Source organism: Populus euphratica, unplaced genomic scaffold (genome assembly GCF_000495115.2).
Source record: "Populus euphratica unplaced genomic scaffold, PopEup_1.0 scaffold452.1, whole genome shotgun sequence".
In the NCBI taxonomy this organism is placed as follows: domain Eukaryota; kingdom Viridiplantae; phylum Streptophyta; class Magnoliopsida; order Malpighiales; family Salicaceae; genus Populus; species Populus euphratica.
Window position 1 is genome coordinate 166,008 of NW_011500333.1, and position 23,379 is coordinate 189,386.

Sequence of the window (23,379 nt, forward strand, 5' to 3'; positions counted from 1 at the left end):
TTATATACAATGTATAAACAAATATGTACAAAAATTAAAATGCATAAGCAATAAATAAAGAAAATACATATTACAAATAAACATGCAAACCATAGCAACAACAAAAATTAGACAAAACAAAGTGTAGTTCACAAAGTCCCTAGTGGAGTTGCCATTTTGTCACACATATGTGGCGTCACGACAATCGTCCACCCAAAAAAAATTATATATGGTCTATCTCTGGCCAAATATAAAGAGATAAGAAATTCTTGTCTCTTATTAGTAGAAGATTGGAATGGGAGTCGTCATCTAGTATTCTGGTCACTATGAAACCTAACTAGTCTCAGAGATCAGGTATGAAGATTGGTTTCGTAAAGAGAAGGTATTAGCGCCCTAAATACGCCCTACCTAAGGTAAGCTATATGGTTTTATTGATTGATAGAATCTAAAATCGTATTGTGTTTTCTAATTTGTCTTTTTATATAAGGTTAAAGAAAAGTCCTCATTTGTAAGGAGATTCTTATCTTATAGGGTAAAAAAAACCTAACTATTCTATGCTGACAACGAAAAAAAAATACCTTTTTAATATCAAGAATATATTTTACATATAAATTTGTAATCCCTGATACTAAAACAAAATAAAATTTTTGTTATTTATGCAATTTTGGTCAATGTTCTCTTGACTTTAATAAACTGGTTATTAAGTCCAAAATGCATGCTAAAACATTGTTTTTTTGGTGTATAAAAAACACTATGATTTTTTTAACTTTAAGACACTTGGCCGTATGCACAAAAATATTTTTTTAAAATTTTTTTTGTGTCACTTGGCCGTATGCACAAAAATATTTTTAAAAATTTTTTTTTGTATTTTGAAAGTTTTGATGAAAACCAGGTATTTTAATACTAGATTTGTATTTTTACAACATGAAATACAAACCGATATTAAGCAAAAAAGACATAAATTAAAAAGTTAAAAATCATAAATATTAAAAGAAACATAAATTTTATTTTATTTTTATTTTAAAATTGGTCAGATCCGGCCCAGAACCAAATAGGTTGGTTACTATGTTTAAGCACAATAACCAACTGTTTGCATGCAAATACAGATAGCAACTGAGCAAAGGAAAAAGAGATGGGGGCAGCTAGAGGTTACCTAGGGATGGTGTAGCCTGAGCATGGCCATAAGTTATGGCGACCATACTGTTGTCGCGGTGCAGGGATTGTGGTGGTTGGCAGTGCTTCTCCTTCTTTTTCCTCTCTCTCCTTTATTTTTTTCCTTTTTTTTTCATTGTTGCCTCCTTTATGTCTTCATTCTCCCCTTTCTTGTCTTGTCTTCTGTTCTGCTTCCTCTCTCTCGTTGTATTTTTTTTTCCTACTTGTGCTCCCCTGTTTTTATAGGCAAAAAACAGGGGAGAAAGTAGATGGGGTGGCCACTGTGTTGCCACCCCTCCACCGCTCCTCCAATACATGGAAAGTTGTGGGCAAGTAAGTGTCATTGGTCGATGTTTTTTTTATGTTTTTTAGAGGAAGAAAGTCAGTGAAAATAAGAGGAAGAAAAATCTTCTTCTTCCCTTGCTTCGCTCGTCCAAGGGAAGAAAAAAACCCACAGTGCCATCAAAACAACATAGTTTCGGGCTTTTTTTTTTTTTAATGAACAGTGTATGAAACGACACTGTTTTTATCAAAATACACCGTTTCATTTAAAAGAAAAAAGGCAGCATAACATGTCAAAGTCCAAATCAGTCCTTGATTTGTAATTTGATCAATCAAGTTCTAAATTGCAATTTTAATTTAAAAATCAATACAATTACACCCCTGCCAAAAATCAAACAACAATCCTGAAGTTGGCTGTATTTTCACTTTGGTCTTTGGTCTTGAATAACAATTTGGCCCTCAATTAAGTAATAAACTTCTAATTTCTTCAATTTGGCCCTTAATTTGGTTTAATTATAGCCCCTCTATTTATGCATGTTTTTTTTTATTTTGGTCCTTGGTTTCGTATTTCTTCAATTAAGTCTCTAATTGACCATCAAACTTTAATATTTATACAATTAAGCCCCTAATTTGACCAAATTAAATCTTAAAAATTATAATTTGACCCCAGAACTTTAATTTCGTCTAATTAAAGCCCAAATTGATTCCAAAATTAATTTTTCTTGGAATCAAACTCTCCATAAATTTAATTAAACCTTTAATAAAATTTAATTGAGTCCATAAACTTTTAATTTTGGACTTTTCTTCCTCAAATTGAATTTTCTTTATCAACGGGGCTCTTATTAGTCAATAAAATATTATCAAACTCTTTGTATTTTGAACCTCCTTATCTAATTTTTAACCATTTTTAAGCGTTTTGACAACATTTTCTCATTGTTCTTATTTTTTTATTTTTCTTCGAACATATATTTTTTTTGTTTTTTTTGTATTTTCTTCTTCTTTTTTTTGTGTGGTGGCCTAAAAATAGATTATGACAATGAAATTATTTTAATTTTGTGTCCATGGTCATAGGATAAATAGGTTAGTCTAAGTTAATTTAGATTTTTTTTTCATTTTATTTTTTTTTGTATTGAAATTTTGATATTTCAATCCCTCAAATTTACAAGGAGAAAGAGTTATTTTTCAATGATGTAGAAGAGAAAAAATTGTTCATTAACCAAGTTTTAGAGACAAAAGAAACCAAATTTAGTTTAAATGTGTTCAAGAGTAGTGTTATGTATGTATGTTTTTTTATCTTTCCTGTCACCAAAAAGAAAAGTATACCCAGGTTAAGAAAGAATTTTTTTTAATTGGTTTAATTTTATGTTTTTTTTATTAATTTAGGGGTTTTGAGGTTATGAATTGGTTTATTTGGATTTTTAAGGTGTAATAATGTGATAGATGGGAAAATATTATTTTGGTTCCAAAATACCCTGGTCTAACTTTTTGATAATTTTTTTAATGACAAGAATCTAAGCCAACAAATGATGCGATATTTATTTTTAAAAAAATAAAAGGATTAATAATATATTATTTATGTAAAGAACATCAAGCCCACAGGCCTCATGTTTTTTAGCCAGGTGCTTAACTTTTATGGTCTTTTTTTTTCTTTCTAATTATTTTTTAGGTTTTGATTGAAATGTAATTTAAATTTGAATGCATTTATTCTTCTTCATTCCAGTCAAGTTTCTAGAGCACATTGCTCTAGACTTCTCATAGTTTACCTTAAGCCCAGATGCCCTACAAGAAACAGAGAGGAGGTTTGAGACAAGTCTTATCTGGGAATTATGAGCCTCTGTGAGAAGCAACACAACTGATATGTGCACCGGTTGTCATAGATTCTCAGACACTGTCGGTGATGAAGCAAGACAACTTCTCCATACAAAGAATCAAAAGGTAAGGTGACATTGGATCCCCTTGTTTTTAGTCCACGAGTAGAAGCAAAACAAGGGGATCCTATGTAATTTTTTTTTATTGAAAAATATGTTTTAAAAGTACTAAGATGCTTAGTTTTTTTTTTTTACTGGAGGGGCAATCATGTAATGTTCTAGCGCATAAGAATAAAAAAACTCATTGGTCCCTGCATGATATGACAAAAACAATTACATCATGGTAATATCTAGTTCAAATATTTCTTGTGTAAGAATAATTTCTTAATTATACTATTATAAAAAATAACTTTTTTAAAACATAATTTGATATGATGAAATTAAGGGTGAGTAAAAAAAACTGAAAAAAATAATTAAAAAACCGAATCGTGAAAAAATCGATTAAAATTTGAAAAATCGATCGGTTTGATTTAAGTTTGAAATCAAAAAACTAGAAAAAACCGAGTCAAATCAGAAAAAACCTAACCAAACAGAAAAAACTAAGCTAAATAGATTTGAATCAGATTTTATTCTAAAATATCAAATCAAAACTAATTGATTTGAATCAATTTTTATTTTTTTTAACTTAATTTAATAATTTTTTTGATAAATAATAAACCAAATTAAAAATAATTAACCCTGAATGAAATCATTAAATCTTGGTAAGACATGATTTTTGACTTTGCCATAAATATTTCTTGGGGCTATTTAATTTGAAGGTATGATGACTTTTTTTTTAAATGAGATTTATACTTTAAAAGAGTTATATATTTTAAAAAAATCCATCACATCTTAAAGTCAAACACACACAACCGACTACCACGCCCAAAAGGCGTCCAAATTTGCAAGATGGGCTCTCTCCCAAACTTAGAAATGTAGTTATTTTAATTGAAGATTTTGATAAATTGGAGAGATTGTAAATAAAATAAGAATGTTTGTTCATAAAAAAATATTAGCATCATCCATCTATTTCATCAATCTATCATAGACTTGTGGCAGCATGATAGATTGTAGGAAATACAAAAAAAAAAAAAAAAGAAATATTAGCTTTTTTCGGGTATATCATAATAATCTTTTTAACATATTATGAAATTATGTAAAGGCTATTAATTAAGAGTTGGAATATTCACAAATATACAACACAAGGGGATCCTATGTAATTTTTTTTTAATTGAAAAATATGTTTTAAAAATACTAAGATGCTTAGTTATTTTTTTTAACTGGAGGGGCAATCGTGTAATGTTCTACCGCATAAGAATAAAAAAACTCATTGGTCCCTGCATGATATGAAAAAAACAATTACATCATGGTAATATCTAGTTCAAATATTTCTTGTGTAACAATAATTTTATAATTATACTATTATAAAAAAATAATTTTCATAAAAAATAATTTGATGTGATGAAATCAGGGGTGAATAAAAAACCTAAAACCGAACCGTAAAAAAATCGAATCAGGTTTGGTTTTATAAGTTTGAAATCAAAAAACTAGAAAAAACAGAATTAAACCGGAAAAAACCTAACCAAACAAAAAAAACTAAGTCAAATAGGTTTGAACTGAATTTTGTCTTAAAATATCAAATTACAAACGAATTGTTTGAATTAATTTTTATTTTTTTAATTTAATTTAATAATTTTTTTAATAAAAAATAAATCAAATTAAAAATAATTAACCCTGAATGAAATCACTAATTCTTGGTAAGACATGAATTTTGACTTTGCCATAAATATTTCTTCTTGGGGGTATTTGATTCGAAAGTATGATGACTTTTTTTTTAAATAAGATTTATATTTTAAAAGAGTTATATATTTTAAAAAAATCCATCACATCTTCGAGTCAAACACACAAAACCGACTACCACGCTGAAAAGGCGTCCAAATTTGCAAGATGGGCTCTCTCCCAAACTTAGAAATGTAGTTATTTTAATTGAAGATTTTGATAAATTGGAGAGATTGTAAATAAAATAAGAATGTTTGTTCATAAAAAAATATTAGCATCATCCATCTATTTCATCAATCTATCATAGACTTGTGGCAGCGTGATAGATTGTAGGAAATACAAAAAAGAAGAAGAAGAAGAAGAAGAAATATTAGCGTTTTTCGGGTATATCATAATAATCTATTTAACATATTATGAAATTATATATATAAAGGCTATTAATTAAGAGTTGGAACATTAAAAAATATACAGCAATCTGTCAAAGAAGTGGTAAGAGAAGTCGAAATTTTGTGCTTATACATCAAACATCATCATCATCATCATATTCAATGTTTTGCTTATCATTAATTGCCCCTTAGTGACCGAATTAACTATCAAACAAATGAAAGAACAAAAGAAAAGAAAATGTTAAAAAATAAACAACTTGAGAGGCATTTTCCAAAACTTTAATTTCTCTAGTTATTATCTATCCATAAATATTAATATGAACAGCAATAACTAGCTTGTTTAGTTGCAGATACTTCATCAATATTAATCACTTCTTTTCCTGCTGGAAGAGCCTTTGTGGTAGAAATTGTTGTTTCATTCTTCTTAGCCTCCAAGCTTTTTTGGCTTGCGATTTCATGGATTCTGGTGATCATTTGCATGAAAGCTTCCTCCACGTTCAAATTCTCCAACGCTGATGTTTCCATGAAATACAAAGCTTCGGTCTCTGCGAGGTTCTTACCATCGTCTTCATCAACTTCTCTAAGATGACTAATATCAGATTTATTTCCGACAAGAACAACAACCATATCTGAGCTACCAAAGTCTCTTAGCTCATGCAACCATTTTTTCACATTGTCAAACGTTGCTCTCCTTGTAATGTCATAAACTAGCAACGCACCTAGAGCCCCACGGTAGTAAGAACTGGTGATAGCTCTAAACCTGTAGCAAGTGAAATTATTTCCACCTTAAAAAAAAAAAAAACTTTGCAATTTTTTGTTTTAAATAAGGTGATGTTCTTGAATCAGTTCGTACCTCAACCTAAATAATGGATGGTTGGATCTTACTTACACCATTTAAGACAGACAGCCCAGATCATGTGCATCTCTAATTGCTAAAGCCCATATAATATCATATACATTATTCTCCACAGACAAGATTGAGTTGCAATAACAGAGAGAGGAAGACGATGAAAATGAAGAAAAATTAATGCTTGGAGTCATCTACAGGGTTAGAATAGAATATTTTTGGACACCTGTTTCATTGATAGCACCGAAGGAAGTTTTGCAGGGGTAAATATCTGCACCGAATCATTGCGGTTTGGATAAGAGATTGCGTTGCCATTACAATAAAATTAAAATTAAAAGCAGTAATAGTAGTTTTTTTAAGTATTTTCTATTTAAAAATTTATTAAAATAATAATTTTTTATTTATAAAAATGTATTTTTAATATAATATATCAAAAGAATTCAAAAATATAAAAAAATAAAATTTTTAAAAATTACCATTCAACTGCAAATACAAGTAACCCTAAAGAGTACCTTTCAATAAACATCACCATCAAATATTATAAGAAAATCAAATAATAAGAGTATTTTTATGAAAGGGAATGTCATTTTCTTTCACCATGTTGCATTTTTATATTTATTTTAGATTTATATTCATCATTTTAGGTATATATAAAGTTATATAATAATAGTCATTTGCTGTGATTAGAGTTCTGAAACTAGTTAAGACTTGAATCTTAGATTGTCAAGTTAATCTCAAAACAATATTTAATTTTTTTCCTAAATAAAATTAAATTTTAAACAAAAAATAAATTTTATTTTGGAGTTAATCCCTTTGAGTTTTATCAAAATTTGAGAAGGTCAACTAGATAAATTATGTTTAATAGACTAGGTCAATTAGATAAGATAAGTTTGATTGGATTAACCTTCAAATCAATTCAAAATTAAATTTAATTCAAGTTTGATTCTTAATCAATAAATTATCGGATTGACCAATCATCAGACCAAGGTTAACATAATATATTTAGTTCAGTGGGCAAGATTAATCAAATTAAAAAAAAAATTATAAGTTATACATCAATTGTCATAGGATCCAAATCACATTAGTTCTACACGTCCTCAATTGTTGTTGTTGAAATGACTAAGGGACAGCACAAAGGGGTTGAAAAAGCACTGGAAATTACGAGGTAGAACTTTGTAGCAGCAAGTAATTCGATAAACGTTCTTTTCATGAATCTCTAGTGGATTTACTTTTTCGTTGCACTATTAATTATAAAAATCTAAGATGAACAGGATACCTATAACTCTGAAGTCATTATGCGGGTCCCAAGTAAGTAGAAAACATCTTCGTCTTCGCTAGCATTTTAATGGAGATTAAAGCAGATCACATATGATCATAAACAGTGTTCAAATTCTGGTTGATTCATATGATTGGGAATTTAAAGGCTAGCTATATATCCTGCTGGATAATTAGCTACAAATTAATTCTGCTGGCATGATCAATCTCTTCATCAAGCATCAAAACTCAAAGGGTTAGGCTGGTGGGCTGGTTTCTAGATGAACATGTAATTTCACACAGACACGCAACCTTGGCAAATCTCAGATATGAAAACATCTATCCTAATCCGAAAAAATGATGATTCACCATGCCAAAAGTGTACTGTTACCGGACAAAATCATAGAAAAAAGAAAAGAAAAGAAGAAGATGGGCATACCTTTCTTGGCCAGCGGTGTCCCATATTTGAGCCTTGATGAGCTTATCACCAACTCTTATATTCCGGTAAGCAAATTCAACCCCTATAGTTGGCTTTGAATCTAACCGGAATTCGTCTCTGGAAAACCTTGATAAAAGATTTGATTTCCCAACTGCAGAGTCTCCAATAAGAACTGCTTTAAAAAGATAATCACACTCTTCATCATATGAATCAGCCATATATATATATTTATTTATATGATCAACTCCCTGGCTAGCCAGCAAGCTCTTCTTCAAAAAAGAATGAACAAGAAAACCTAAAGAATATGTCAGAAGATGCAGAAGGTTGAGAGTTTTCAAGAAACAAGAAACAAGATTGCTGAGGCATGGTGGAAAGTCATGTGGAGAAGTATATCTATATATAACTCCAAAATCAAAAAAGTCATGTTCAGATTTATAATTGCAAATAAAGTGACAGGTACATGTAGTAAATTAGTAATCTTCTCGGCATAGGTTTGGAGGGTATTGAGTGTTTACATGTGAAGAAATGGATAGAGACATGATGGCTGTTTCTATAATGCTGTCAATATAAAGAGGAATAATCAATAATCCATCCTTAATTCTTAATCCTTCCAATATCATTACAACTCCTGCAAAAAAGCGAACGAAGGACCAGTAATGTCCTTCCACGTAGCTCTCCCAACGACTTTTCAAAATTCCTGTTGCCATCCAATGCTCAAGTGGCAATCGATAAACTGGGATGTCTTCACTGAGTGCTGACAGTGTCGTTACTCTATCAAGGATCCCTTGTTTGAATTCAAAGATTGTAATCAGTTGCTTGAAAATATTGGATTAAGCTATAATGGCTAATCATTCCAGTCTTTTATTTTAGGGTTTTTAAGCATTTGGATTTGACCAGAGGTTGGTGGTGAGTTTCATTTCTACAACTAATATATAACCAGATATGGTATGAAATAAATTATTTTTCTGTTTTCTTCTTCCTTACAGCAGGACTGAGTTAAGTAAAAGCTGTGCGAGGATGGGAACTTGTGTAGCAAGCAAGAACAGGCAAGTTTATATGCAGTTCTGAGAATGACCCGTGAAATGAAGGCAAACAAACAAACAAAGCTACTATGATTCCATTTTTTGTTTATGAAACAATTAAAAATAAATTATTAAAAGAAAGGTGAAGGATCTTCGGAATAAGTCAAGAAACCTTTCGGCTTTCACGAGATTAATGAAAAGCCAGAGAAGACAAGCTGATCACTATAGCTTTTCGTGATCATGAAAATTGCATATGCTCTTTTTTTTTTTTTCTTTTATTGATAAAGGCTAACTAGACATCTTGATTGCAAGATATCATGTAAGAAAAAAAGCAGAATAACTATTAATCGAAAAGAAAGATGAGAAAATAAGGCCATAGATGTCTCTACTTATATTTTATCATATATTTTCTTCTACAAATCATTACAAGTTAAAACCAATTGAGGCTCATTAGCCACGCGTACGCCAGATAAAACTTCTGAAACCAAAAAAGAAAGAATTTATAAGCGTTTACAAAGCCTTTTTCTCACAAAAATAAATAAATTATAATCACAAATAAAAATTTGATATATGCAATTAATTAAATAATCCGAGAGTCATCTATTACAACTCTTAGATCATTAAGCCGCACTACAAGGTTAATTAGATTATTAAAACAATTTTGAATGCAAAAAACAATATTTAAGGATTGTTAATATGTTTTCAAAGAGAAAAAAAAATTATCATGAATTCAAAATCAATCTGACCTTTACTGAATAGTATTTTTTATATATAAAAATATTAAAATAATAATACAGTTAATTATCTAAATTTATAATTCAAGTCCTAAAAATATCATAAACCCATAAATAAAGTAAACCAAAATAAAATATAATGTTCAATTTTCAATCAAATTAATGTCGAATAATAAAATTAAAAATTAAAATATTGAATTAAAATAAAAACTAAAAAATAATTTGAATTAACCCTCAACAAACTACTACATCCGTAATCTAAATCATTCACCCCACTGGAATTAACAACCTTTTATTTTCAAAATAGTTTTTCATTATCTATACCCCAACCAGGTGGGTGAGTTTTTTTTTTTCATACAAAACAAAAAAAAACAAGGGTTGTTTATGGGACTAAAATAAAAATAAAAATAGGCCTAACTTCTTTCAAAGCTTGATAAAAAGATAAAAAAAAAAAGGCTTTTTTTAAGTTAGATTTTTTTTAAAAAAAAAGCATTGAGATACCAAATAAAGGATGACATAATATTTTTTGAAGTCTAAAGGTTGAAAATACCATTTCTATAAAACTCTTGCTAATGCTTGGTTGACTCGGGGCCTATATCAGGTCAAGTTTTTTTTAAATAGAGGGATGAAATGACCCTGCGTGGTCTACTCAAAATATATGAGGATAAATGACTTGGTGTGACCCACTTAAAAAGTATGAGGATGAAATTAAAAAAAAATAAAGATGAAATTAATAGAAAAAATACATTTTAATCCAACTTCTTACTTATCCTAGTTTAAAAATTAAACTATGTAGGAATTGTATAACATAATTTAATTGACTTGGTAGGTTTAAAGGCAATTTAAAAGATTATAAAAAAAAATGGTTTAAGGATTAAAATGAAAAAAAAATAATTAAATTTAAAAAAAGGGGAGAAATGAAGAAAAAATAGTTGAGCTGAAAAAAAAAAAAAAAGCTTTTTGTTTATGGAACTTTAACTTCAATAGGCTCATTATGTATTTAATGACTAAAAATGGTGTTTTTGCTAATCATCTCCTTAATGGTGAACACTATATTCATCAAGTTTCTTGGATTCCTTCTAAACATGGTTGGATCAAGTTCAATATTAATTTTTTTTGGATTCGAGGAAAACCCACCCCCTGGAAATCATATTTTGTGGGTCCAGGTGAGCGAGTAAAACCCTAACTGTCCCGAGCTCTTACAAGAGGTGCACGTTCTGACTCAAACTCGAGATCTGCTGTACAAATCTCAAACCCTTTGTCATCACGTTATGCCCCTTGGGGACAAGTTCAATATTAATGATAGCTCTTTTGGTAACCTTATTTGATCTAATTGCAGAGACAACATGAAAAGCCTGGTTGATGCATTTATGGATCATATAGGTATGACAAAGTATAAGAAAAAAATCTTGATACATCAAATGACTAGTCTGACAAAATGAACCATAACTCTAGATTTAAATATTGGATTAAGCTCAACTCGGATAGATTCATATATCTAAAAATTGAATTAAACTCAACTCAGATAGAAGGTTCTCCATGCCTAGTTTTATAAAGAGTTAGTTGGTTATAATAACCTAGGTTGGAAAAACCCTCAAATAAGGTCTAGAAGATTTTTTTTTTGTAGTTTTGATTATTTTCCTAACAATTTTTAAATTTTAATTATTTTCTAACTTAGTTTCAAATTGTTTTCTTTAAGTCAGTTTTTACCACTGTACAAATTATTGATGTGTTATTTTTTTCATTATAATCTTATAAATTATTAAGTTTTAAGAATATATTAAAAACCTTAAAACTTGAAAACCCTAGTTCCAACTTTATGTTAGAAGATCTATTCAAATATCACTTAGGCAGTTAGGCTGTATTATTTATTTGTCTAATATAAATTAAAAAAATATTATGTGTTATAATCATTGATAGGCAGTTAGGCTGTATTATTTATTTGTCTAATATAAATTAAAAAAATATTATGTGTTATAATCATTGATAGGCAGTTAGGCTGTATTATTTATTTGTCTAATATAAATTAAAAAAATATTATATGTTATAATCGTTGATCCATCTAGGGCTCAAAAAAAAGTCTTTCTTAATAATAAAATTCTTATCTTATTAGGTTAAAAATATAATTTTTCTAATGCCAACATAAAAAAATATAATAAATTATTTTTTATTTAATATCAAGAATATATCTTATATATAACTTTAAAATCCCACGTATTAAAAGAATTTTTTATATATTTTTTTCAAATGTAGGCCAAAATCCTTTAAAATTTTACAAACTTATTGTAGCATCCATACAATATTTAAAAAAAAAAAACATGTCAAAGTATTTTAGATTTTTTCTTATAAAAAATATGCTTAAAAAAATTTAGAATGTTTAGATATATGAAAAAAATAAAGAAAATGTTTTTATTTTATTTTATTATTTCTAAGGTTTTGTTTAGCAAAAACTTATTTTTCTTAGTAATAAAATTACTAAAAATAGGCTTAAGAAGTATTTGTCAAACATACCTTTAAACCCAAAAAATAGCAAACTAAACAAGGTGTTAAACCTTTTTGGTAGTCTACGGTATGTTCCATCTTACATGTATTATGATTATCTATCATATCATTGGTAGTGATTGAGATTGTCAAAAACCAGTATTGAAAGGATAAATTATTGCTTTTTTTAATTAAATTTCCACCAACAGTGCTAGTGATGATGTCCCAAAATATCTAAACAACTTAAAAGCAAGTTTTATATGTTAGATAATTGGTTAATCTTTTAATTTTAATAATCTAATCCATTCTTCTTGACTAAGATGATTGATAGCCTATACTTGGCACCTAATAAACTAAGGTGGCTAGTGATTGGTGCTTATAAAATGTCCTTTTTAGTGGTTTTGGGGTTCTCCAATGTTAAGTATGTATCTTTTGAGAGAGAGAAAATGCAATGATATTTTAGAGAGAAAAACTCTAAAAATATATATGCTAAAACACATTGCGAATGAAAAGATTATAGACCTAACGTCTAAAGGATTCACGAGATATTTATAATCCATGAATCTTATCCTTTAATGTATAAGAGGAGTTGAAGTGTTATTTTTTCCTGATAACATTTAACAAGTGATGGATATTCTTTACATATCATAATAAGGGATAAACATTCCTTACACATCATTAATGTTGCTAGAAATATTGTAAGTCCTTAGAAGACTTTCATACACTTTGGGGTGTTGGAAGATGAGCATCTTTGAACTTAAAATTTCATGTTAAAGATTATAAAAATAAATAAATGAAGTTTTATAGCCCAATAAGGGGCTCATAAAGATTGTTAATTCTATATCCATTTGGACTAAGTGCATAGTTGAACCTAAACATGTTGAGTCTGACAACTAGTCAGATCTATATGTATTTAGACTTATAAAGATGTTGGATTATCACCATGTCTTTGATTCCTTTCTAACCATTATAATTACACAAAAATTACACACACACACACACACACACAATGCTTCATCACGATGATATCAATTAAATGAGTGAAGTTGGATATTATAATTCATTGCTGATATATATAAGAATTGGCATATGACCTGTTTTAAGAAGAGTATGCAGTGGAATGATGGTTTGCTCTTTCTATGGACTGAACTTCGCTCTCTTCATATTTGGTCCCAGGTAATTTATCAACTTGAGTCTATAACTTTTACCGCATCTTTAAAATCTTAAATGAAGAAAATAAGGAAGAGATTATGTGAATGAAATTGATGTCCTGTGCACTACCACATTTAACAGTTTTATCAATGATATTTTATATCGGTATTTACACGACCATTCCCTCGGTAATAATTTTAGTGAAAAATTCATAGATGAAAACTGTTTGTTGATAATTTTATTTTTTATGATAAATAAAATACCGATGATTATATAGACAAAAAATACATGTAAAGGCCTCACATATCAATGCGTCACCATGCACCTTGTTTTTTACCCTTTTTCAAGGTTGAACAGGTACATGTATAGAATAAAACAAATGTTTTCAATTGAAAAAAACAATGAAAACAATATCAAATGGATACATTCATTTAGACGAGATTGGGCCTTCAATTTTTGCCTCATACAATAAATGGATAGGAAGATGCTTCATGAAGTTAAAAATTGATGGAAGAAATATCATCTCAAATTTGCTTATTGTATCAATAATATTCATTTCAAGCCTCTCAATATGTTGTGTCTGCAATTTAATGTCTCTAAAAAAATGACTGATCTTCGTGAATGCATCTCATATCCCCTTTGGCAATAAATCATGATAAGTTAATGGAATGAGTGTTTGTATAAACACGCAACAATCATGGCTATTCATTCTATATAATCTGTAATCTTTCAAATTAACCAACCTCGATATATTTGAGGCATGTTCATCGAGAAAACGCAAACTCTTTAGTCACTCATACACCAATAGTTATGTATTCTTATCTAAGATGAAACTTTCTTTGAGTTTTACAACCCGTGACCCAACATAAGTCAAATCTATATTTTTACGGTGACAAAACAACGTTATATCTATTCTAGTCTTGATGTTATCCTTTGTTTTTCCCTTCATGACCATGATCATGTTAAAATAAAAAATCTACAATAAAATTACTATTATGATTGGAAAAGTTGAAAATGGATATATTGTGTTGAGATAGGGGGTGCAGAGGGGAAGAAGGAGAAAGAGAGAGGGAAGGGTCGACGACCAGGTCATATATTAACTATTATTGATGAAATTACTGATAAAATTATTCCGTTTATTTATTTGTTAGCTATTCTATCGGTATAAGTGACACGTCATTGTATGACTTTCCTTGTTTTAATCCAATTGTAATTCCATTGGTAAAATCATCTACAAAAAATTATTTGTTATCGTACTTTTTGGTTTTTTTCAATTCATTTTATTCCAACTGTAATGTCCTCAATATTTATTAACAGAAATATTTCATCGGTAAATACTAATAGAATTAACAATAAAATATATTCATTTAGTAAATATCATCTCAAAATATGGATGAAAATCTTCATTGGTGATTGTGCTTGTATTTATAATCAGTGGTGTATCATCGAAGGCTTATAGAGCATGACTGAGAGTATAAAAAGTTAATAAATCACCAGCTTTTGCTGGCAGGGTTTGGCAACTTCTGTGGCCATGTATTTCAACGTAAGCTAAAAGCTTTTTATCTTTTTCGAGCTTGTTTGAAAATGTAGTTGTGATTGTTTTTCAAATAATTTTCTATGTCAAAATACATGTTAATGATTTTTTTTCATTTTAAAAAAATTATTTTTGATATCAGTATATTAAAATGATTTGAAAACACTAAAAACATATTAATTTGAAGTAAATAAAAAAAAGTTTCAAATATTTACAAAAGCACTTTTTATAAACATAGAAACAAATTCAAGAATAATTTAAAAATACTAAAAATATATTAATTTTAATGCATAATCCTCTCTTCAAACCCTTATTCTCTCGAAATGAGGAGACTAGATCATTTTTCTTTTCTGTTTAAACAATCCAGATTACAAAATAATTAATGAAGCAAAGTTTAGTTTGTTTATTTGATACCAAAAAAATCAATATATATATATAAGATATAGATTTATTTATTTTTTATTAATAATATTAATAATAAATAAAAGATATTTATTATTCATTAAATATTATAGAGAGAGAAAAATAATATTTGAACCTTGTAAAAAATAAAATTTATAAGTTATAAATATTTTATAAAATTTATTTAAATATTAGGTTCACAATTTTTTTCTTCTTAATATGTTTTAATTTCCAGCTTTTTTTTCTCTAAATTATTATATATCGACGGGAAAAACAATTGCTTAAAAGTAAATGCTCGGTGGCTACTTGGAATCTTAGGTGCTTTGGAAAAATCCAAAGGTACCACTATTTTCATGTACTAGATGTCTTGTGTATGATAAAACCAAATGATGGCATAACCGGTTACACGTGGAAATCTTGTGACATATATATAATTGCTTCTTTTTTTTTTCATGATTGTACAGGAAAAATTACTATTTTTTCACACCTAAATATACTGTAGATTATAATAGTAATTTATAGGATATTTTTTTTTACTTTTTCTTCTTCTTTTTTTCACCTTTCTCTTTTTTCATTTTTTTTTTCATTTTTTCAAAATTACTTTCTTTTTTTCCAACTTTTCTTTTTTTTTTTTCAAAATTATCTTTGTTGATTTTACTTTTCAAATATTGAGCTGGTTAAAAATTTTGCTTTGTAATTTTTTTAAATACTGTAAATTGTTACGGTGTTTTTTCACATAGTTTTTCTATTTTATTTTTCAAAATTATATTTGTCAATTTTATTTTTTTTATTGAACTGATTGAGAATTTAGTTTTTGTAATTTTTTTCCCTTAAAACATTGTTAAATGCTACAGTGTTTCTCTGCATGTTTTTTTTATGATTTTCTTCGAAATCATCTTTTTTATTTTATTTTCTAATATGAAGATGGTTAAAAATTATAGTTACAATATGTGAGGAAATCATTATAACTTTCCTCGCAAATTATTGTAGATTACTTCAATGTTTTTTCCCATATAATTTTTTCCTGTTCTGTTATTTTTTTGTAAAATTATATTTGTTAATTTTATTTTTTAAATATTAAGTTGGTTAAGAATTGCAATTATAAGTAAATACAAGTTTTTCCTCACAAAACACTATGAATTACTACAATGTTTCCAACATAATTTTTTTTTCTTTTTTTTGGTTTTCTTGTTATTTTTTTCTTAAAATTGTCTCTGTCGATTTGATTTTTTTAATATTGAACTGATTAAGAATTTAGTTTTGTAGTTTTATTTTTTTAAAACACTGTGAATTGGTGCGGTGTTTTTTCATATGATTTTTTTATAATTTTTTTTCAAAATTATCTTTATTAATTTATTTTTAAAATATTAAATTGGTTGAGAATTATAATTACAATAAAGTTAAATCATATGAGGAAAGTGTTGTAATGTTTCTCACAAAACACCATGGATTACTACAGTATTTCTCTAAATGGTTTTTTATCTTATTTTATTAGGGAAAACACTGTAGTTTTCCTCACAAAATACTGTCAATTGCTACAACATTTTTGTTGGTTTTTTAATATTAAATTGGTAGAGATTTAGCTTTGTAATTTTTTTTTCTTTTTATTAATAGAAAAGGTAAATCATGTAGCGAAAGCAGTGTATCTTTCCTCCAAAAACACTATGGATTGCTACAAATTATTTTATTCAGTTTAAGTTTTTTTTATCACTAACACAACTTTTTTTCCATCATGAAATATTATATTTATCATACCTTTAGTTTCTATTAAATATCTAGCGCTGTTTCACAATTATAACACTATTAAGTATATTTATTTTATAAGCTCGCGGCAACATGCAGGCATGCCATCTTGTTAATATATATTTTTAAACTAGTTTATATGTTAATCAAGATTAAATAATTTTAAGAGTGTATTATTCACATTAACCTAGTGTATTTCAAGAATAAAATCTATAGTTGCTCATGTTTGATGTCAAAACTATTTAATCTTGATTAACATATAAATCTATATAGGAATTTCTAGAGATTTTGTTATTTATAATTATTTTCTTTCCTTATTTGGATCTTGCCTCTCATATTTACTACTATTTTCACGTTAACCCTACCATTCCTTTTATTAATCCATTGATCCCCACTTCTTCTCATTCTTTTTACTAACTACTTACTCTTTTATTATTATTTTTAATTTCACCCCTCTCATTAAATAACTTCTCTTTTAATCTAATTAATTTGTTTAATTTAATCATTTCTCTACATCCTTTGTATTTTATTTTATTTTACTAAAATCAAGATAAGATTATTATTTTTGAGTGTTTACACAATGTATGTGGCGCACCTGGAATGCCAAATTATGACTTTTGTGATGGTGCTCGAATTGACTCAACGACCCTTTCATTTCTGGGCAGCATGTGTAGCCAATGGACTTCTGGTTTGGCGCTGGCGGCCTTTTCCATTTCTAGGTGTTGTGTATGGCCAACAGACTTCTGGTTTGGTGCTAACAACTCTTTTTTCTTTTCTTTTTTCCTCCTTTTCCCTCTCATTCTTGATTTTCATGTTGATTCATTCAATTTTCAAAACAACCCTCAACTTCATTTTTCTTTTATATTGAGTCAATGTTCTTTCGATTACTATTTATTTAATTTATAAAATTGAAATTATTTTTCAATATCATCCTCCTTCAATCTTTCCAACTATTAGTTTTAGTCCATATGCTTTTATTGTTATTTTTTTATTTGAAATAAATTTTAAAATATAATTTGTTTTACAATTTCATTCTCCAATTCTTTTATTATATTTGATCCTCATTTTTTTTTTACTTTGACAATTTTTTTAAATAATTTTTTTAATTTCATCATTCAATATTAAATTGATTGGAAATTGATCTTCTTTATTAAGTTTAGGTATAGGATTTCATGGGTTACAAGTTTAAGAGATTAACTCATGTTTAGGAGATTTGTCTGGGTTTGCTTGATTTTGTTTTTTCACTTTTTTTAAGCTCAAATTTTTTCTTTATTTTTTTCATTCAACACTTATTTAGGCCATGTTTGTTTCCTGGAAAGTCATTTCCGGGAAACTACTTTCCAAACTTTCCTGTGTTTGTTTGTCATTAAGAAAGTTGGTTAACGGAAAACACTTTCCGGTCAAATAAAAACACTTTCCAGTCAATGAAAAATACTTTCTGGTTAATGAAAAACACTTTTCAGTCAAAGAAAAATTTGGCTTGGTTTTCAGGAAAGTTTTTTCTTTTTTACTGTGTTTGTTTTTCGGAAAATCACTTTGTAAACTTTCTTGTGTTTGTTTGCTATTAAGAAAGTTGGTCAATGAAAAACACTTTCTAGTCAAAGAAAAATTTGGCTTGGTTTTCAGGAAAGTGTTCTCCTGGAAAATTTAGGCGGAAAACACTTTCTAGAAGTTGTGAAAAATTTTGAAATGTCATTATTTGCTGATTATATCAAATTTGATCCTTAAACTTTTGATTGATATATATATTTTATTTTGAATATTTATTTTTTAATTTCATCTCTTAAAATTTAATTTGTATATTAACTTTGGTCCTTATTTTTATAATTGCTATTTACTTTTTCCTTATCATTTTTTTATGGAAATTTTTTATATATCAAATTTGATCCTTATTTTTTAAAACTTTACTTATTTTATTTGAAATAATTTATGAAATGTTGATTATTATTATTTTGATTTCTTCATCTTTTATTTTTTTTAATTTTTTAGATTTGATCTCTGTTATTTTTATTATTATTTATTTTATTTGAGATAATTTATGAAATTATATTTTTTTTCAATTTCATTCTCATTCAACTATTTAATTTTTAATATTTGTTCCTTATTATTTTAATAAACTTGAAAAAAATAAAATATTAATAAGTTATTTTCCAGCTCATTTTCCACGACATAACCAAACACTAGAAACTATTTTCCAACTTATTTTACATTACACTATCAAACATCAGAAAGTAATTCATTTTCCTGGAATTCATTTTTCAAAAGGAAACTACTTTCCAACAAACAAACGGGGCCTTAATTGGAGATTGGACTCCATTATTTTTTTTATTAGCATTTTATAAGATTTTTCACTAATTTTAAAAATAACCCAAGTTGTTTTATTTGTTCTTAGTTAATTTTATCTTTTTTAAAAAAAATTATTTTTAAATAAAATTAAATTAATTGATTAAATATAAAAATGAAGTGTTCTCTTCATGATATTTTATTTGATTTATTTTTCAAATTATTTCTCTAACAACCCTTATAGTGTCTTTCAATGTTATCGTGAAGTCTTTTATAGTTGCATTATAACGATCTTGGTATACCTGTTTTGGTGGTGGAGTGGTGTTTATGGCGGAGCGATAGTAAGTCTCTAAAGAGCTCTCTCTCTCCCTCCTATATATGATATTGACATCTTGTTTTTTATAGTTAATTATTGTCGAATTTTTATTATTTTCTTTATTTATTATCAATATTTTTTAATCATATTATTAAATTAACTGAGCTTATTAAACTCATTTAAATCAATAACATGGGTCTTAATTTTTTTTGCTTTTTTAAAAAATACTAGTATTATCTGAACAATTTTTCTTTTTACATTATGAGAAATTTAACTAGCCTGAATCATAACATAACCTCCTATCTAGTTTTCATCTAAATAGAATGTATTATGCAAGTTAAATTTATGTCATTTTTATTATCTTAATGTGAAACTTGATTATTATGCATTTGCTAACCAACCATAAGCGAAGTGATTGGAAAATTAAATTAAATGATTAATTTCTTACCTGAATTTATCAACTTACTATTTGTTAGAGAATAATATAAATCATATCTTGGGATCTTAGCTAACAGTTTAAATTTTTAGATTGAGATAGTTCTTTGACATGATATCAGAGTCTTGATGACCAAGTAGTCATGAGTTCAAATCTTGTCATCTCTATTAATTTGATAAAAATCAAGCGCAAGATAATATGGACTTGTGCAAGTTTCAAACCCAAAGAGTTTTCATTTAAGAAAATATGATAAAGAATAATATAAATTATATCTTGAAATCTTACTTAATAGTTTAAACTTTTAAATTGAAATGATTATTTAATATCATTGGAGCCTAATTGAAGGTAGGGAAAACCACATAAATTAAGAACTAATTTTTTCAATGGATCTTTGCAAGTTGATTCAAAATAAGTTGAAAATAAGCTTAAAGCCTCAATTAATTATGGTGCATTACCTCTTTGGATTAAGAATTAAGAAAAATAAAGTCATCACTTAATTTTTTTAGGAATCTAAATTTAAAAATGTTACCAAAAAAAAGTCCTTTTTGGTTGATTATATATACGTGTGTGTATCATTTGATTAAAAAAAAATACAAAGCCAAATGTAATAAAAAAAACATATATAATTTTTTCATTGATTCAATTTACAGTGAGTTTGGATTTTTATTTTATGATTTTGTTGATTACATATTATTTAAGTATTTTATTACATTTGGCTTTGTATTTTTTTGTTGATTACATATTATTTAAGTATTTTACTACATTTGGCTTTGTATTCTTTTAATCAAATTATATGTGTGTGTATGTATTTATAATTCATTTAATTTTATTCTGGAAAGATTTAAAAAAATAAATAAAGAATCTATATATGCTAATTTTATAGATTGAAAAAGAAAAGGAAAAGAAAAAAAAATTAATATCAAAATCAAGTTTATATGTAATTTTTATGATCTATATTTCTATCTTGTCCGCTTCTGTTCCCACTCTATTTTAACTCCTCTTTTTTTCTTCTTTTTTTTTAATAGTATAAGCTCATGAGAGTCCACATGACAAATCTCATTGATTGAAAGCCAATGTTAGCATTCTCTGTATTCCACAACAAGACTATGCCATTTTTTACATGAACTCCCTACCTTGTTTTTTTTTTTTTTTAGTTTATACAATAAAGTACAATTAACATATTTAACATCCATGTTGATTGTTAATTTTTTTTCATTTTTTTTTATTTGAATGAATACTTATATAAAAAATACCAATAGAATTTTAAGTGAAGCTGGGGTAGTAAACTTGTACAAGACTTGCATTGTTAGATAATATTTAAAAATTTTATAGTAATTATTTTTTAAAATATTTTTTATTTAAAAATACTTCAATAAATATTTTCTGTCACCACAAGTTCCTTGACATCTCTCTGTTTTTTTTTCTTGTTCATGTTCATTTTAGAAGTATTGATACTCAACTTATTATATTGCTTGTTATATTTTTTCGGAACATGTAGGGTGGTGATATATATTAAAAAATATTATTTAAATCAATGGATATTTTGTTTCTTGATCGTTTTTTAAATATTAACATTAGTCTTGGGTTCATCCATTTATATGATGCTAGAGAGAGAAAATTAATAAATAATTAAATTTATTTCATTTTTAATGTATATTAAAATTATATCCATTCATTTTAAAATAGTTTATTGTTCTTGTCATTGTTTGAAAAAACGTGCACATAAATCAAGAGTTCGAGGATGGAAAGAGAAAAGATATTTTGAAATAGTTTCTTTTTAACAAATTAACGCAATGAAACATAATAGAAATAAATATGACGCAACCTCAAGCTAAACAAAAGATATAAATTTCTCAAACATCTGTGGAATCTCGATGCTCAATGTTTGTGACTGTAGTAGCCAAGTGGTTTTTAATTATATTATTGTCAAACACGTCTTTTTAGTAATTGTTTACCTTTTATTTTAGGTTAAAAGTACATGTTCGGCACACAGGTACTAAAATTTTTCTTTTAGTTTTAATTTGTTTCTATTTAAGTGTCTAGCTAAATAAATCTTTTAAAATTAAAAAATATATATATGAGAATTTTAGAAACCATTTTAAAATTATTTATAAGTTCTTCATATTTTTTTCTAATATTTTTTTCTAATATTATGCTATAAACTTAAAATATAAGAAGATATGGATCCGATATTAAAAATACCTTATTTTTTTCTTAAAATTTTTAAAAAAAATTAAAAATAATTTTCTTGTTTTAGAAAACACAAAAATCATGTTTTCTTTTGAGAATTTCATTTAATATTAGGTTGTAGACTTAGTTTAATTAATATCATAACAATTATTTTGTTTAATTAATATTTAGAGTATTAGGATTTAGTTGTATATTTTAATATTTATGGTATAAAATTAAATTGTAAAGTATACTCTCAACTATTATACATACAAAAATAAAAAAAATAAATGTGATACTAAAATTTAGGTCTTAGAACGATTAAAATTTAACCGGATAAGATAGTTAATTTCTTATAAAGGAAGATTTGCTTTGAACCTTATATAAGACCAATAGATATATACATAACCTAGAAAAATAATCAATCAACAATGCAGCCTACCTTAAATATAGTGCACTAAAGTTGATGCATTTTCATTTTACACAATTAGTCTTTTTATCTAAGCTCTACAAACCATTGATTTTCTAGTAATTATATACTAAGTGGTGATTCATTTAAGTCATAACTTTATAATTAAACTTAATATCTTGAAAAATGATATTGATCCTAAAAATATAAAACTCATTTATTATTTTTCAAATGTTGTGTTAATCTTTAAAAAAGATATTTCATCAATTTTATAAAAGATTTAACTTAGGTCCTTAAAAAAAGGATATTTTCTAATTATTTTGATAAATATTGACATTAATCTCTAAAAAAGAGATTTCGTTGATTTTAGAAGGAAAAAAAATGCGTCGGTTCCTTTAGAAAGAAGAATTGTCTATTATTTTAAAAAATATTGACTTCAATCTCTAAAATGAAGATTTTATTTATTTAATTAATTGGAGAATTTAACCCGGGTCATAGGAATTTTTTTAAAATTTTTTTTATTGATTAAAACTCATATTAATTATATTTTTCATGCTTTTTTCTTATTTTATTTTTATTGTGAATTTGTCTTCAAAATAAAATTTTATGTGTGTGTATCATGTTAGATATTTTCTTAAAGAGTCAATTGATAAACTATTTATACTTTTGAGGAGGGAAATTGAGATTTATGGAACAGAAAATTATTTTCTATTAATTTAATTAACAAAGCTAG

General features: G+C 26.7%; 1 protein-coding gene across 1 annotated transcript; it reads right to left on the bottom strand.

Moving 5' to 3' along the window:
• Window positions 1-5,565: 5,565 nt before the first annotated feature.
• On the bottom strand, window positions 5,566-8,524 carry LOC105113749 (ras-related protein RABA6a). The gene is made up of 2 exons (XM_011010048.1): window positions 7,966-8,524; window positions 5,566-6,185 (listed from the first exon to the last, which is right to left on the bottom strand). Exons 1-2 carry the CDS (start codon window positions 8,181-8,183, stop codon window positions 5,738-5,740), a joined length of 666 nt encoding a protein of 221 aa, XP_011008350.1. The 5' UTR covers window positions 8,184-8,524; the 3' UTR covers window positions 5,566-5,737.
• Window positions 8,525-23,379: the final 14,855 nt, after the last annotated feature.